This window comes from Paroedura picta, chromosome 10 (genome assembly GCF_049243985.1).
Source record: "Paroedura picta isolate Pp20150507F chromosome 10, Ppicta_v3.0, whole genome shotgun sequence".
NCBI lineage: Eukaryota > Metazoa > Chordata > Lepidosauria > Squamata > Gekkonidae > Paroedura > Paroedura picta.
In genome coordinates, this window is record NC_135378.1 from 44,355,585 (window position 1) to 44,372,780 (window position 17,196).

General features: G+C 40.7%; 2 protein-coding genes and 1 long non-coding RNA gene across 6 annotated transcripts in view; 1 reads left to right on the plus strand and 2 right to left on the minus strand.

Moving 5' to 3' along the window:
- Positions 1-6: 6 nt before the first annotated feature.
- On the minus strand, positions 7-9,659 carry LOC143818968 (uncharacterized). 4 transcript variants are annotated; one of them, XM_077299944.1, is made up of 9 exons: positions 8,755-9,656; positions 7,642-7,728; positions 5,587-5,820; positions 3,978-4,000; positions 2,962-3,107; positions 2,642-2,733; positions 2,453-2,551; positions 1,181-2,009; positions 7-1,015 (listed from the first exon to the last, which is right to left on the minus strand). In XM_077299944.1, the coding sequence occupies exons 1-9, from the start codon at positions 9,313-9,315 to the stop codon at positions 702-704; spliced, it is 2,385 nt and encodes a 794-aa protein (XP_077156059.1). In that variant the 5' UTR covers positions 9,316-9,656; the 3' UTR covers positions 7-701. The 4 variants fall into 4 exon arrangements, with proteins under 4 accessions (XP_077156059.1, XP_077156057.1, XP_077156056.1 ...); XM_077299942.1 differs by having other exon boundaries at positions 7-2,009; positions 2,642-2,730; positions 8,755-9,658; XM_077299941.1 differs by having other exon boundaries at positions 7-2,009; positions 8,755-9,657.
- On the plus strand, positions 9,158-11,356 carry LOC143818970 (uncharacterized). Its single transcript, XR_013224704.1, has 2 exons — positions 9,158-9,298; positions 11,261-11,356. It is a non-coding gene; the product is annotated as an uncharacterized LOC143818970 (long non-coding RNA).
- ANXA10 (annexin A10) overlaps positions 10,775-17,196 on the minus strand; it is a 39,959-nt gene continuing 33,537 nt past the window's right edge. Inside the window, exons 11-12 of the mRNA XM_077299945.1 lie at positions 13,596-13,718; positions 10,775-11,325 (exon numbers count right to left, since the gene is read on the minus strand). Of these exons, the coding sequence (XP_077156060.1) occupies positions 11,257-11,325; positions 13,596-13,718 (192 nt within the window). The 3' untranslated portion in view covers positions 10,775-11,256. The remainder of the gene's footprint in view (positions 11,326-13,595; positions 13,719-17,196) is intronic.

A 17,196-nucleotide genomic window follows, 5' to 3' on the forward strand; every position in this document is an offset into this window, starting at 1 on the left:
TCACAATAACATTTTACAATTTATTATGGGAAATAAAGAATGTTGCCATAGACTCTTTAGATTTAGAAAATACAGTGGTATAAGGCATGCTGGTTTTAATTCAAAAGCTGTTTCATCACTACATCTAGGTTCACTGAACTGGGTTTCGTGTATAGGATGCACTATGCCTCCTCTAGTTAGGGCTGTAATTAAGAAGCTTTGAGCAGCAATCCTTAATATTTACCCAAACTCAACGAGAATTTAGCAGGCTAGTAAGCTGCTAAGAAAATTTTGGCATTTAAGATGCACGAAAGATTTTCTATTGATAGAAAGTATGCAAACCACGTTATAATCACAGAAATTAGTCCTATATTTCAAGAGGTGGTACAACTGCAATTTGGTGCTATTCAAGCATTCTTGACTTTCTTAGAAAAAACAAAACAACTGAGAATAAACAGCTTGAACTGGAATCTGGCACTTTATCAGATACTATCAAAACAGTTTAGTGGAGGAGACAAATTTAATCATGGTACTTCCCAGGGAAACTAATAATTTCATTATTATAAAACTCATTCATTGCGATGAGCTGAAGTGTTTTTTTCTTCAACAGAAAATATTCTGATGAAATGAATCATTTGTGTTAGATGTCCTCCAGCAGACTCTGCATTGCTCATGTTTTCCCCATTTCTTAATTAGAACCTACATAATCTCCCTTGCATCTTTTAACTGTTAGGTGGGTTTTCTGACTGATTGTTTATTTCAGTAAGGTCACCTGAAATACAAGTTTTGTTTGCAGCACTATCATGGGCCACATTTTCTGGAGGAGGAATACTTTCAGTTTCAGACTTCAGCTTTTCCATGAAGAAAAAGGAAGAACTGTGCATTAGATTTTTAAGATCTTTACAGGGTGAAGTGTTTTTCACAGCTGAATGTGTGCAGTCATTCGATTCCATTTTTGATTTGTCACTTGGACTTCTAGTTTTATTGGCAAATGTAATGCAGGCAGTCTGAGCCCCCGGATTATTTTTGAGACTACCTGGGAAAGAAAACATAGGTGTTGTGTTAGTTTCCCAGAAGTAATTTGCAGAGACCTTACCAGGTGCAGACTGCTTTTCTGAAACACCAGCTTCCCCACGAACACAGCAAGAACTTTTGTAAGGCAAGCTATCAGTTAAATCGCAGTTACCCGTTAACTTCTTACCAGAATTCCCAAGATTATTTTCCTTGTGCTGACAGTATATCTGAGCCTCTTCACTTCTGTTCTGAACTGAGGAAGAAAGTGAAAATGAGCTCTGCTGATTGTTTGGCTGACTGAGCCCACTTTCAGTAGTAGGAAAAGCTGAGAAAAAAGGTTTTCTATTATCTGCTGAGTCAGACACAGGACTTGTGGTGGTACTAAAGGAAACTACAGTTGAAGCTGGACAGTTATATCCATTTAGGTTGTCTATGTTGCTATTCTGGTTTTCAGGTTTTTCTAGCAAGTCAGTGGAAGAAATTGATTTTCTGTTTTTGAGGAAGGCAGTTGATGCCTTTCCACTTGAACCAGAAAAAACAGTTGAAGCTGTATGCTCTGTAACAGCATGTGAAGACTGCGGATTCAAAACTGCTACACATGGTTCTGCTACCTGAAGTAAATCTGGAGACACAGTCAGTGAGGTTTGCATTCCAGAGGAAAGTGTTGCTGCATTATCTTCAGGAATTTGTGTTGTTGTAAGCAAAGACTCAGTATTTTCTGATACAGAAGTTCTTGGGCTGTCTTTATGAGATCCTTTCATATTAAATAAATTAAAACTACTATTTGAGCCAGAGAAATTCAAGTTCACAGCTGGAGTACTGAACAGATAACCAGGTGACTTTGAAAAACTAGTTTCATTGACATCTTGTCTTTGCAGCACTTGGGGTTTTAGTTTACGATTACTTGCTTTAGCAGTAAAGGAAAAATGAGGAGCTTCTGGAGGTTGGTTCTTTGAAAAAGGAGAGTCTGAATCCACTGAATCCACTTGTGCCATGTAATAATTATAACGTACTTCCTGGAATGAGAGGACACCAAGTTTAGTACTTGAAAGCCATTGATTTGCTGAAAATACTACTTTGAATACCTATACTACATATTTATCTAGACTATACCATGAAAACATCAATGCGTGATCCACCCTAGCATAAACTTCCCACATGTATCAGGCAAGATAATGACAATGGGGATTACTGGATTCTGTACCTGCCTTTTCACATACTAGAATGGTGTTCTTGCTAAGATGATTAAGTGGCATGACAAACAAGGAGATGTACAAACAACTCCTGAAATAATTATTTGCCATACATTTTATATTGACCTGTGGTTTACAAAACAGTGTCGCTACAAAGATATGCATGAAAGTACAAAGATAATATTGAATGGGTAGATTTGGAAAGGTCTCAGTTGCAAGGTGATCAAAAGTTTCAGGCTACAGTAGCACAACATGTATAACATTACCTCATGGCTCGTTTCTCCAAATTCAGGCCCTTCCGCTATAGACATAATTTGAGTACTGATTACTCTCCCATCAGGCAGTACATCGATTCCGGCCACAGGCTTAAAAAAAAATTGATCCATTAGATTGTTTTATGTGATATTTATTTAGATACATCACAGATTTTAGCATTTGTTAAAAGAGCAGCTCACCTTGAAGACATTCTGTATTTTCTTCTGTACTTCTGATTTTTTGTCTGTGTTCCCAAACACAACACATTCTCTGTCTCTTGAAGGAATGTCTGCTTTAAAGGGAGAAAAAAAAGTATTCTACTGAAAGTCAAGAGTGTTCCTGACAATCAGTGTCAACCAAATGTGGAACAATCCAAACCATACTGTGGTAAATGGCAGTTCTCTATTCATTTTAAAAGTATTTAATTTAGGGTGGGGGGAGCTTTAAAATTTCAAAAGGTGATCATTTTACTGTACAGAAATGTTAAGGTCATTACGTTTGACTGGAGTTATCACCCTACCTTTAAAGGCACTCAAATTAACAGGAGTGAGCTGCAAAGCAAAGATGCTATGAACAACAGACGTCGTATCCATATGCATTTGTTTGTATCCTGGTAAATTTTCATACTGGGATGAGATTTGTATCATGTAAATCTGGTTCTTCATCCTATATAGAAAGTTAAAGATTAAGTGAAACTATCATTATGATGCTGAATCAAATGATTTAGCTCAGACCAATCTCTGAATCCATGGTTGAGGGGTTCATATGCATTTTTAAAGAACCCATGATTAAATAAAGGCATAAGTGCATGCCAGACTAACAGCCCAATCTTATAGATGTTTAGCCAGAGAAAGTCTTGCATCTTTCAACACGGCTCACTCTCAGTTTTACAAAAGATTGTTGCCAAAGCACTAAAATGATCAACCCCATCAATACAATGGGAAACCCATTCTAAGACTTCAATCTTAAATGTTACATTACTTCTAAGCAAACATGCATAGGAACTGACTACAATTCCAATAAAAACAAAGGCATTTCATTAATTTTAAGTCTTTCAAAAATATGAACTAAGAATTCAAGATTATCTCATAAAATTTTCCTTCAGTCCAGGATACTTCTGTCCTTTACTGTTTAATTAGAAATAGTAAAAGCCAATGAGAAATTTCTCCCATCCACGTACAAGTCTGTCTCATACAATTACTCTAAAACATTCAAACATTATATAGTAAAAAAGTTAAGATGCTAGTTAAATTTGATACAGTTTATCTTGACATACAGCAGGCATAAACATTTGTAGAATGACATTAGTTTGGTATAGTATCAGAACAGCAAAAATTGAATATATTTTTTAAATGATACAGAAGTTACAGACTGGCCCTGTCTTCAGTATGAACCCTTTATAACACACAATTGTGCCAGTCTTTCATTTTTTGCACTAAAGACCTTCCATGACTGTCAATATGATTGCTTGATAATTGTCTTATCAAATGGCCATATTAACAAGTAATATAAACATTAGCGACATAAGATGCTTACCTATTGTTCAAGTTGCATGCAACCTAGAAGAAGAAGAAGAGTTGGTTCTAATATGCTGCTTTTCTCTACCCAAAGGAGTCTCAAAGCGGCTTACATTCGCCTTACCTTTCCTCTCCCCAAACAGTCACCCTGTGGGGTAGGTAAGGCTGAAAGAGCCCTGTTACTGATCGGTCAGAACAGCTTTATCAGTGCTGTGGCGAGGCCAAGGTCACCCAAGCTGGTTGCATGTGAGGGAGTGTGGAATCAAACCTGGCTCACCAGATTAGAAGTCTGCACTCCTAACTACTACACCAAGTTGGCTCCAAATTAAACAAAACAGAAATGAATATACTTTTTGCTAAAGTGCTTCTCCCATGGATCTTTACCTGGCAGCAGGGCAATGAAACTAGGCTATCTATATGAAAGGTAGGGTATTTTACAATTCCTTTGTAAAAACAATGATTTGTAAAATTAAAAGCAAAAGACAAACAATTGGCATGAGAGATTGAACATGCATAGTACTTTCTACACTCAACACTTCATGGCTCCTAATGAATCATCTGGGGTGGATGGGTGAGAAAGACATAACCTGCTTAAGCCCTAATGTTTTTAATGCTCAGATTTAGGGTAGGCCTCTGTGTGCCTCTCAATATTCACATCATGATTCTTTGAACTTCTATAGGCTCAAAATCTTTAAAATAGAAGAGTCAAGCATTCATTAGGCTTGGAAGAAGAAAAAATCTAATCCCAATTAAATGTCCCTTAGAACTATTAGTTGCAGAGGAAGCAGAGTTCCAAACAAGCTATCTTAGGACAGTTGGGAAAATGGCATCAAAGATGAGCTGTTCCAGCCACATGTACCTCAGAGTTGTAGAATGCTGTAGACTCCATCCTCAAAAGCTGCCATTTACCCTCAAGAGAATTGAATTGTCAACTACAAGGATAAAGATCACCCAGATTGACCACTGCTCTCCAGAAGACAGAGATCAGTCTCTCTGAAGAAAATGGCTGCTTTGGAGGGTGGACTCTATGACATTATAACTAAATGAAGTTCCTTCCTTCTCTAAACAGCGACCTTCCAAGGTTTCACCTCTTGGGATTTTCAAACCTGGAGCTGGTAACTCTAGAGGGAACTGATCTCTATAGTTGGGGGATTTGTTATTCTGGGAGATCTCCAAGCCCCATCTTGAGAGAAGGAAGCAGGAAAAGGAAACAGGCTATGGGGTCGTTCAGGAAAGAGAAAGAAGAAATAGTGTGGTGAGGGGTAATAAGATGTCTCCCACAATTCCTTATGGCAGCCTTCCTTTTTACCATTGAGAAACCCCTGAAGCATTCTTCAGACTTCAAGAAACCTCAACAGTGACACAATCATGCAGAATATGGCTGGTAGCATAGCTGTGTACACATCCACCCAGGGCCCCTCCCCACCCCCACTTAGCCCATAATTGGCCCATAACATGACCCCCAAAAAATGTTTAAAAATTTTAATTTAAAAATATATATGAATTAATTTACTCCCACCCATTTGGGAAACCCTTCCAGGGCCATCAAGGAACCCCAGGGTTACATGAATCACTGGTTGAGGACATCTGCCTTATGGGTTCTCACTTGTAACTTTATAGTAGCTCACCTCTAAGAAACGCTGGGGATCACATTCATTTACTATTTTTTCACAATCATTCAGATACTTCTCAATTGTTTTTTTATAAGCATCCTTCATCTTCTTCCATATTTCATATTCCTTTTCTCGCTTTTCTTTTTGACTTTCAAGACTATCAAGCAACTGTTGTTTCTTCATTTCCATGGTCTTAAAGATATATTCAAATTGTCTTTTAATCATCTCCTCTTCTTTCTGCTTCTGTGTCTAAAAAGATTCAAAGGATACATATGCATTGCGTGGCTCATGGGACCAAAAGAAAATGGTGGAGAATAGACATGGCACATGTATTTCAGGATTAGAGGCACTAACATGAATCCCAAGGAAGAGCAATGGAGAGACTCTGCCTACAAGTACAGAAAAACACTGTTCCCATTATATCTACATGTATGATTTATTGCCGCTCCTGTATTCAGCCCAAACCAAGCCTAAATTGCAATGAAACAGTTCCTTTGTGAAGTTTCCTAATCTTTGGTGGAAATATGGTTATTTAAAAGGTGAGAAATAAAAGGGGCAAAGCTATGCTGATAGAGAAATATTTTATAATATAGCAATCATTATAAAGGACTGAATAACTAAATGAAAAGCAAATGAGAGGGGTTTCAGATAGAAGCATCGTGATTAACAAAAGAGAAACCAAGAATGAGCCTGCATTATATTACTGGAGCATCCAATAGTACAATGATGATCTACAAGGCTGAATGTGCCTAAAATTAGACAAATGAAACAGGTATGGCACAAGCTTTGGAACTCTTAAAACTCAAATGCCATAAAAGTTTAAAAATATATATATCCTCATCAGTTTGCTCTGATGCTTCAACTTGAGAGTACATTTCTATGACGTTCTGAAGCTATATGTTTAAGGGTGTGCAAAGCGCCATCAAGTTGTAGCCAAATTATGGCAAGCCTCCTATGGGTGGCTTGTCACTGCCTTCCTCTGCAGTCTTCTTTGGAGTTCTCCCATCCAAGTACTAACCAGGGCTGTCTCTGCTCAGCTTCATAGATCTGAGATCGTGCTGTATCACACTGTCTTACATTGCAGCTAGAGAAACCATGTATTTTTTTTAAATGTGCACGATGTAGTTTCATGAAGGAGCTGAAATAATCTAGAACTGACTTCTTGTTACTGCTGTCTGAAAATGGTCTTTTTTTATTACCCAATATCATAAAGTTATGAGCCTCTTGTGGTGCGGAGTGCTAAGGCAGCAACATGCTGTCTGAAACTGTCTGCCCAAGAGGTTGGGAGTTCGATCCCAGCAGCCGGCTCAAGGTTTCCATCCTTCCGAGGTCGGTAAAATGAGTACCCAGCTTGCTGGGGGGTAAATGGGAATGACTGGGGAAGGCACTGGCAAACCACCCCGTATTGAGTCTGCCATGAAAACGCTAGAGGGCGTCACCCCAAGGGTCAGACATGACCTGGTGCTTGCACAGGGGATACCTTTACCTTTCATAAAGTTAAAATTTAAACATGGCTGAGCAAGTGAAACGTTTACTTTTTATAAAAGCAAGTGACATTTTCCAATAACTGGGTCATTTTCCACAGCATATTCAGTTCAAGGATTAGGTAGCAGGTGACGCGAGAGACACCAGACTGAGACTAATGGGCTGTTCCGGTCAAGAGTAGACAATACTAACCTTGACCAACCAGTAGCCTCAATCATAATAAAGGCAGTTTTGTTCATATACGTGTGTATGAACAGTAATGGAAATTACAGTGTAGGTTTTAGCTATACTAAAATATAAAGACAAGCATTGCACCTTAAGTACAGAATAACATTTCCAAACCTTGTTCTCATTTAACTTTTCTTATAAAAGAGAAGGAATCCGGCTTCAGACCAGTGAAGAACAGAAACAATGGTAAAGCAGGGATAAGATTTTGTGCGGATGTATTACACTGAGAAGCTTGAGAAAAACTTAAACATGGAAATCAATGTTTGTTACAAATATGTACAATAAAAGCATTACAAGCATATGCACAGCAAATTCCTTATTTAAGTACATTCCAGTATAAGTTTAGCTTCATCTTACCTCCATGCTACTTTGGAAAGCTGCTACTTCCTTTACTAGCTGTTCATGTATTTGTCTTATTTCCTTCAAGTAGCTGAAGAAATTAAGCTGGAGAACAGATGTTTATTTTTAAAAAGATTTTGAGAAGGGCAACTATATTTAATGCCACTAATGTCACATTTAGCTTAAGGTCAAAAAACTATACAGAAGATCCATACTCCACTGGGTTCATAGACTTTTAGGATACTATTTGGAATGGTATTTCCCTAGATAAAGTATTAATCACATTTTCAAACTACATGATCAGAAGTGACAAAAACAAGTACACATTTTCTTAACTTTGATTTGTTATTTCAAAATTATTACTCTCCCCTGCCCACCCCCCTTTTTTGAAAGATGTAGGCTTTTTTAATGGACGCTCCATGCAACTGAAATAACAGTCCTCTGGGAAGTGCCCTCCATTTACTCATAATAGATCAAGTCAAGGCATGTTTTACTCAAGCTTTTAATAAAGACATGTCCTCTTTAAAGTTGTTTATAGTCTGCTTTTAGCTTCAGTAGCCTTGTTTTCACACTTTCTTTTAAAGGAATCAGTGTGATGCAGCATACTGCTGGCAAGGTCCCATAGGAATTGTAGTCCATGGACATCTGGAGAACCAGTTTGTTTACCCCAAATCCAACATCCTGCCGCACAGGGCACGTTCAAGAGAAGAGGAAAACTGCATGATTCACACCTCCCCAGAGAACAAACTCAGAGTCTAGTGGAATCTTTAAGTCCAGTGACACCTTTAAGACCAAACAAGTTTTATTCAAGGTATACGAGCTCTCGTGTGCATGCACACTCAGATACCATGTCACAGATGGAAGTGTGCATGCACACGAGAGCTCATACCTTGAATAAAACTTGGTTGGTCTTAAAGGTGTCACTGGACAGCAAATGTGTTCCGCTGCTTCAGACGAACACGGCTACCTGGCCCGAGAGATCACTATCGCAGTCCTTCGGAACAGGTTCGCGGGGCCCACCCATTTGCGGACGCTTGCTGCAGCCACGTTATCTAGCGCTGAAGCTACAGCTCTCCAGACGCGCCGGCTCGGCTCGGCTCGGCTCGGCTCGGCCCCCCCCCCGGCACTTACTTTCTGCTCCTGGTACACGGCGCCCACCAGGTCGACCGAGTGGAAGACCCCCTGGTGCTCCTCGGAGGCGCACGGCCCGCACGCCGGCCGGCAGCAGACCCGGCAGAAGAACTGCAGGGGCTCGCCCGGGTGCTTCTCGCAGAGCGCGTGCCGCTCTCCCAGCCCGGGCGCCGAGACAGGGGCTGACGCCGACGCCCTCGTCTCCCTGCGGCGGCTGGCCTTGAACAGCTTCACCACCTCGGCCAGGGTGGTGTTGACCGGCAGGGCGGCCACGCCCCGTTGCCCGGGCAGCGCGCAGACCTTCCGGCAGAGCGGGCAGGGCACCGAGACCCCGCCGCCGCCACCGCCGCTCGAGCTGGGGGCAGCGCCCTGCTCGGCTTCCGGCGCCCGGGGGGGCCGCTCATGGCTCGGCGGAGGCGCGGAGGGCGCGACGACGCCCCTTCGGCCTTGGCCCAGGCACGCGACCACGCAGGTCCGGCAGAAGTTGTGCGAACACCGCGGCAGCGTGACGGGCTCCTCGAAGAGCGACAGGCAGACGGCGCAGGTGAGGGTCGCCTCCATTTGCGCATGCGTCCGCGGACGGGCCTCCCAAATGCGTCAGCGGCGGAGACTCCTGCGCCTGAGAAGGAGGGGCGCCCGTTGGTTGATGCTCAGACAAGCGCCGCGGACTTTGCCTGCTGCTTCCTCCCGGGCATCTCGTCCCTAAGACGTTTCACCTCAGACACAAACTGCCGCCAAGCTCCCAAAAATAGAGCCGCCGGCTCCGCTGACCGAACAGAAAACGGAACAGGTCGCTTCCACCTTTTCCTATTGGAAGGCTGTTCCAAATTGGCAGCTCTTGCTTCCAATGAAAATGCAAGGTCGCAAGGAAAAGCACCTTGGCAACAGGAGGTCCGCCTCTGATGGGCAGCGCTGGAAAGTTACGTAGGTCTGGTTATTCCACGCGATTGGTGGAGAGGGAGCCGGTTTTAGTACAAATAGGACGCCACGGAGTGTCGCAGTAACAGGGAAGTCTTGTTATGTGGAGGAAAGAGGTGATGCTGAGTAACTGTGTTCTTGTTTTCCCTATTGCTCCATTCCTACAATGTATTGTTCTTATGTTATTATGTAAACCGCCCTGAACCCCCGGGGAGGGCGGTATATAAATATAATAAATAAATAAAATAACTACCAAGGTTGATGTAACTTTGTGATGGACGTTACCTGAAGAAATCATTCTTAATTATTTAATCACCGGGGTTTTAGTCGACTGCTACATGCTCTTCAAAACAAACAAAACAAAAAACCTAGTTTGTAATGTAGCACGTATCTTCTGTTTCTTATAGGATTTTGCCTCTACAAAGTTCAAGATTGTGCTTGTGATCAGCAGTTTAAATACCAATACTAAATACATTGCTTTAGTCCAAAAACTTGCTGTCTGATTAACGGGGAACCCAATTTTTATTGGGCATTTGAAAAAAAGTTGATCCGATGTTTCAGACCTTTTACTCTAGCAGTGTTGTCGTGCATGGACTTGAGAAATGGTCCTTTCCACTATGGTCTGCCTCTTCTACTGCATACCAAGGCTGCCAAACAGAGACCAATTATTGTATTCAAAGGAGCTCAAATATCTCTGAGCAAGATTTTAGAATACCACTTGAAAGCCTGGTTCCCCCCTCCCCTCCCCTGTTGGAAGTAAGATCAAGCTCATGTAACTGGAATCAATATATTTTCTCCTATTCTTCCCTTTCTTCCATCTCCCTCCTGTGTTGTCTTCCTTATGTCAGATTTTGGATTGTAAAATTTCAAGGACCTTGAGCAAAAGTAATTTGTACTCTGTATGCAGCACTGATGGCATTATATATATATATATATATATATATATATATATATATATATATATATATATATATATATATATATATATATATATATATATATACAGGTAATTTCTGCAGGATTATTACAGATGTATTTAGTGTCAAGCCAACTTCTTTGCTGACTTGTGTATAAGGAAATATTTCTGAAATTGATACTAGGCCTTGTGGACATAATTTTTCTTGTTTAATAAAAGGTTTAAACAAGACCACTTAATTACAAACCCAACAGCAGCACTGAGAAAAAGGGGGAGGGTGTCTTACAGTAGTTAAAATGTATGGAATGTTTGCACTATTTATTTGGCAAACAGATCATATATGGTCCATATCACTTGATAAACATTTAACAAAATTTTAAAAATGTATATTAAAATTAATTAACTCCCACCCATTTGGGAAACCCTTTCAGGGCCATCAAGATAACTGTTTAGTGGATCTGTTTCCAGAGTCCATTTCCAATTTAGAAACAGACCTAAACAAATTGGCCTCTAGATAAATCAGAGATGACCTAACTTTAGGTCATATTAGAGTAAGGTCATAACTGAGTAATAGTAGGCACTGAAATGTGGTCTTCCATTTGGATTGCTTTTGAAATGTTTGCTACTTAAAACATTTTTGCTTTGTTTTCAAAATTGGTTTCTTCTTTTCAGTAATCTTCAGCATCTCCAGAAGTGATGGCGAGTAAAGCACTTTCATAATGTCCAGAGGCAAAATGCTGTAAGGAAAATAAATATTTGTCAAATGTGTTTATTGTTGGTTATTTCACAAATATGAACTTTATTTGAGTTGAAGGCAGACACCTTGAAAGGATTTTCTGAGCTTCATATGGGGGACTGATAAGCAAAGCAACCAAGATTATTAAAAGAACAGGATTTTCCCACATCTTACTGTCTGCATACAAAGAAATGAGGGGTGAAAGCATTTTTCAGTTGCTCCTGCAGATGTGACTCTTCAGCCTGTTACTAATTTGGCTGGAGGAAGATATACATGGAGGAGGATGAACTGCAGTATCCATGAACTCAGTAGTTCTTCATCCACATCTCCCAGCCAGAGAAAAGGAAGACTGAGAAGGAATCAGAGCTACAGAAGTAACCAAAGAGTATTTATATTCCACCACTTGTAGAATGAACTAAGAGTAAAAGAACATACCCCTGAAATCTCTGTAACAATACTGAAGACTATGGGATGCATTCTTACGGTCTCTTATCTATGCTGTGGGCCTTATACATGGGGAGGCCCATAATTAAACCAAGTTGTTTAAAGGCCATGGGTAAAAGCCATGTGCAAAAGCCATGTGCAGCTGGACAATCCTCATTTTTGCCAAATATTTTCCCAGGTTTCAGTAGGGCTGCCAGGGTGGGTGGGGGAATTACTAGGAGTGGGAAGGAAGCCCAAGCTATATTCCCAGTGACATGGCAACATCATCACATTTTGATGTTGCAGCAACACTTTGGAGGATTGCCATGCCATTGCTGACATCACTTCTGGTATGTGTCTGGGCTTCTCCTCCTGGTCAGTCCCCCTGTTGGTCAGCTGATCAGTGCTGGTGGTGGGGCATGGCCTGGGAATGGGAGATATCTCTCCCCCCCAGTGGGGGTCTAGCAATCTTAGTTTCCCTTGGCAATTTCAGTTCCACATCTGCTTTATTTCTGCCGGAATTGCTGTGGGGTAATGCCCATATTGTGCATATAGTTGTAGCATGCATGTAAATATAGTTTGTATGGTCTAGGTATAATTTGCAGATTGTGGAAGAATAGCCTTCTATACATGATCACGCTACATATTGACTGAATGCATGGAGAATGGGAACATACACATATTGACCCTGCCTCTGTGTGATTGTTGACTTGTGAACATAGCACTTAGGTCCGGGGGAAGCATATGCACCCTCTCCATGAATAAAGACATGACATTCCAAACATTCCTGAACATGAGAAGGGTGTGTTCATGTCGGTGGGGGCAGATTAGTGCACTCATTCCCAATGAAAGGAGGGCCTGTGTGTACAAATGTTGTATTTTATTATTATTTATAAAAGGTACTATTAAGCAGTTTACTCATCTATCTTGAGATGTAGAAAACAACTAATTGCACATATTTAATATGGTTTGATTTTTATTTAAAAATACTGTTTGTTCCTTTTTGGAGCCTCCAATAACAATACGATAACCCTGCTACTATCTTCAGAACCTGTAGTCTGAAATGTTTCGATATGTTATTGAATTATTCTTAGTTGCTATGAGTAACATTGGATTTAAATGCTACTTTAAAAAGTTTATTTATTTTATTTTATTTGTAGTTCAGCTTCTATGTCGCCACTCCCCAAAAGGCTTGTGGCAGTTCACCACACAAATATAAAACCCCATAAAAACAATATTAAAATCCCCAATTAACGCCCTTGATGGCGAAACTCCCTCCCCAGACTGTCTGGAAGCAAGCCTCAGGGGAGATTTTCTTAGCAGGAGCTGATGACCTATGTGAAGGGTCCTTGATCTTTCTTGCCCTGCTGGCCTCAATCAAAAACCTAGCGGAAAAGCTCCATTTTACAGGCCCTGCAGAACTGTGAAAGCTACAATGGGGCCCACAGTTAATTTGTATAGCTGGAATAGTATTTTAGAAATGTGTCAGTGAACTTCTCTTCTTTAACATGAAGGACACCAAATGTAATAAGGGATTATGTCCTTCAGACATTGAACTTATATTGTCTTCTAAGGAGTAAAGACAAAAAAAATATATAGTTGACTTTCAGAAAAATTAAAAGGAATATCCTTGGTGTCATGAATCTTCCCAGTTGTGTCTGCAGGAAATGTCTGATAGCAGGTGATGGACAGGTAGACTGAATTTGGGTTAAGATGCAAAAGGTCTGTTATTATTCAGAAGCAAGTATTTACTGTCATCATGTCAGTGGTTCTGCTGACTACTTCTCAGTGGCTAGCTGATGGCAATCCATGAGCCACACCAAGGCAAGCAGTGAGTCAAAGACTTACTTTGATATCATGAAGTAGTGATTTTCCATATCTCTCCTTATAGCGTTGCCTTATATTCATCAGATCTATTTCACTTCTGGCAATCAGAATCCTTATAATTGTTTTGTTATGAAATCCTAATTCCTGAAAGAGAGGACAGAAAAGCAATTGTTGTATTCATTAACATTGCAGGACTGAAACATGTTAACACTGGGATGGCTCCAACCAGCTTATCAGTTAGTGAACAGGAGTCTTCAACCCGAGAATACTTCTGGAATCCTGAATGAGGACAGTGGGTGCCAAAGTGCCTGCTGAGAAGGCTACTGAGTGACTGCTTTGGTGGGGAAGTCAGCATAATGTTGCAAAGATCCAAGCCAAGCAGTCTCCTATGTTGGAGGCAGGCGCTTCCAGGTCCCTGTCGATGTAAAAATGACATGCTTCCTGGGCTTTTCTAAAGCATCTCCTGCATTGAGGAGGTAGAAGAAAGGTTGGATCTCAAAGAGATTTTTCATTTTTTCCATTTCTCCCCAAGAGAGAGAATTTTTTTTCCTGTGCAGTCACAGAGAGACATAAGAAAGCCTGAGTCTGTGGCCAAACTGCATGGTAGAGATGCACTGCCTGAGGAAGTCTGTTAGCTGGGAAGAAGCAACCTGAAGCTCCCTGCCCCCCTCCTCCCTATTTTATTCTAGTCCCTCTGGATTATATCCCTAAGACTCCATAAGCATATATGCCAATAAAGGTCTTCTGATTCTGACTCCATAAGCAAACAGATCCTGTGTCAGTGACCACAGGATCAAGCCAGGTTCTTGCTCTTTCCTTCTCCATTGTGGTCATTTCCGCACATCTGTAAAAATAGCGTTACGCCAGCTGAATGGTGTAATGCTAAAAATAATTGTGCCTCCCAGCCCCTCCTCACTTTTTGATGTCTCACTCTTCTTTGCTGCCTTTTCACACTTCTCACTCTCTACATGTGCTGCTGGAAATGGCGGAAGAGGCAACTAGGTTTATATGCGGCCCTCTTCCACATGTCAATCAAGCCAGGCAGCCAATCCCCTTTCTTCATGCTTTAAAGGTCCTGCAATGCCTGCTAACTTTTAAAAAATGTATACTTCTACATTGCTATGCCTATGCATCTAATCATAGATGCATAGTGCTTTTTGAATGCTACCCCTTATTGGATCATGAGTCTTGATGATTTAAAAAATTAATCTCATTCCCTATTTTTTGGGGGGAGGAGCTTTAGAGAGGCATGCTTTGTGCTACAACACTGGGGGGGGGAAGTATTGCTGGCATTGCCTGCACACTTGTCCACCTTTTTGTTGCTCCAGGGTATTTTTTAAAAGATGTTTCCGTCCCCAGGAGAGGGGGCCAAAAGTGAGGACAGGGCAAGGAAGGTGCCTTTCGTGCATTTCAGCCTCCATAACTTCCCTCCGCTGGCTGCTTGCTGGTTGCTCTCCAATAGCTAGGGCTACATAGGTTGGTGAATCCACTTTTTGGGGTTCACCAGCTAGTGCTTTAAAATGGACAATGTAGCCAGCCGGTTACTGCCCAGGTGCTGCATGTTGGCGACATCATATGGAGGAGCCGAAATACTTAAGGTAACCATTTCACTATATTTAAAGGGTGTAGAAATGCTCTGTGTTTAGCTATGTAGCATTTATGCATGATACAGTTGGAATTTTTTATATACATTGTTAAACTTTGAGTTTGACTTTTCATGGAACACTGATGACATCTAATGGACAAAGTAGTTCAAATAGTGCTTTATTAGTTTGCAAGAGGGCAGGATGCGCTTGTCATTTATGCTGCAACCTGTCTCCAGATGAAAGCACAAAATGTGCAGATAAATATCTTTTTCCAGGATTTGTGTTTATTAAATGTTTCCCAAGGATTTGTTTTTACAGGAAAACCTCTTCTTAATACATGAGCCTGTGACTGTATGTGTAAATGTTTGACTAGTATATGCTTTCATATTTTAAACATGCAATATGTATTTGCTACATCATGGAGCACTTGTACGCAGAACATCAGCAGTAAGAAGAAGGGTTGGTTTTTATACCCTGCTTTCATTACTTGTAGGAGTCTCGAAGTGGCTTACAATCACCTTCCCTTCCTCTCCCCACAATGGGCACCTTGTGAGGTAGGTGGGGCTGAGAGAGCTCTGAGAGAACCGTGCTTTGTCTAAGGTCACCCAGCTGGCTGCAGGTGGAGAAGCAGCTCTCCAGATTAGAGTGCCACTCTCAACTGCTATACTGGGTCTCTAAGCTCCGGCGTCCGGCTCCGCCACCATCTTTACTGTGTCTAACACATTGACATTTGGGTGCAATTGTATACAAATATAAGGGACTAGTCTGTGAACCCTACCTAATCCAGCCATTGGAAAAATTTTGGAAGTCACCATGTGCCAGTGGAAACTATATCACTGCGCATTTGTTAGGATGAGTATGCCATGGATATAGAATCATAGACTCAGAGTTGGAAGGGGCCATACAGGCCATCTAGTTCAACCCCTTGATCAATGGTGGATCAGCCTAAAGTGTCCATGATAACCATTGATCAGAAAGGCACTGTGGCATTTTTAACAACAAATAAATAAAAGATTTTATTTCTCAAAGAGGAACAGGGAAGTTGGAATGAGGACTCAAGCTTGTACAGATAAAACTTATACTATTTAGTGTGAAGTTCTTATTTACAGGCTTTCAATATGTTATTCTTATTGATTGAGATTTCTTTTAAACTGAGAAGTTTCATTATTGTGTTTGCCTAAATCCATGTCTGTTTATCTTTCTTTGATCTTTTTTTATCCCCTTAACTCCCCTGGCTCCTGGAAAGTGGACACGCTTTTCCAGTGCCTCCACTTTCTTCTGCATAACTCTTCTGTATTCAGATTAATCCATTTATTTTCCTTCAGCAACTTTAACTGCTGGGATTCATTTATCAAGAAAGAACAGTATATGAGAAAGGTAACTTGCTGGCTAGTTATTTGGACTTCTGTGATTCTAAAAATTATTTTTGGGAACATTAATAGTCTTCGATAGGCAATATTTCTTTGGGGCATAGATGTTTATTGGCATGTCTTTAAGTTGAAATTCGCCTTTCAGCAGGTCTGAATAGAAAAAAAATGTAATGAAAATGAAAAATGTACACCCTATAGTGTTTTTAGATTGAACAGAATTTCATGATACACAATCTGTAATGTCACATTTTCACACCAGAGGGCGAAAAAGGACAAGCAGAATGATACCTTTTTGATAGTATATAAAATCCACATAGATCCACTCGCAGATGAATGTGGTGGGTTAACCGGGATTTACAACAGAAGAGCCTCAGTTTATCAGAATGGAGAATACATGAGCACATACAGCAGTCTATTCAGACTGGTAGCAGCTCTTCAAGGTGTCAGGTACAGGTCTTTCACATCATGTCCCACTTGAGCGTTGTTAACTGGAGATGCTACACATTGACACCAGGACTTTTTTCATGCCTCTCTCCAGTAACATTCCCTAAGACTATGCTGAATTTTAAGTATTTCAGTTCTTCACACTTAATCTCTGTTTCAACCAAATTGCTAATTTAAATAGAATCACTTCTAAGACCACAGTCCTAAGGCTGCAATCATAAG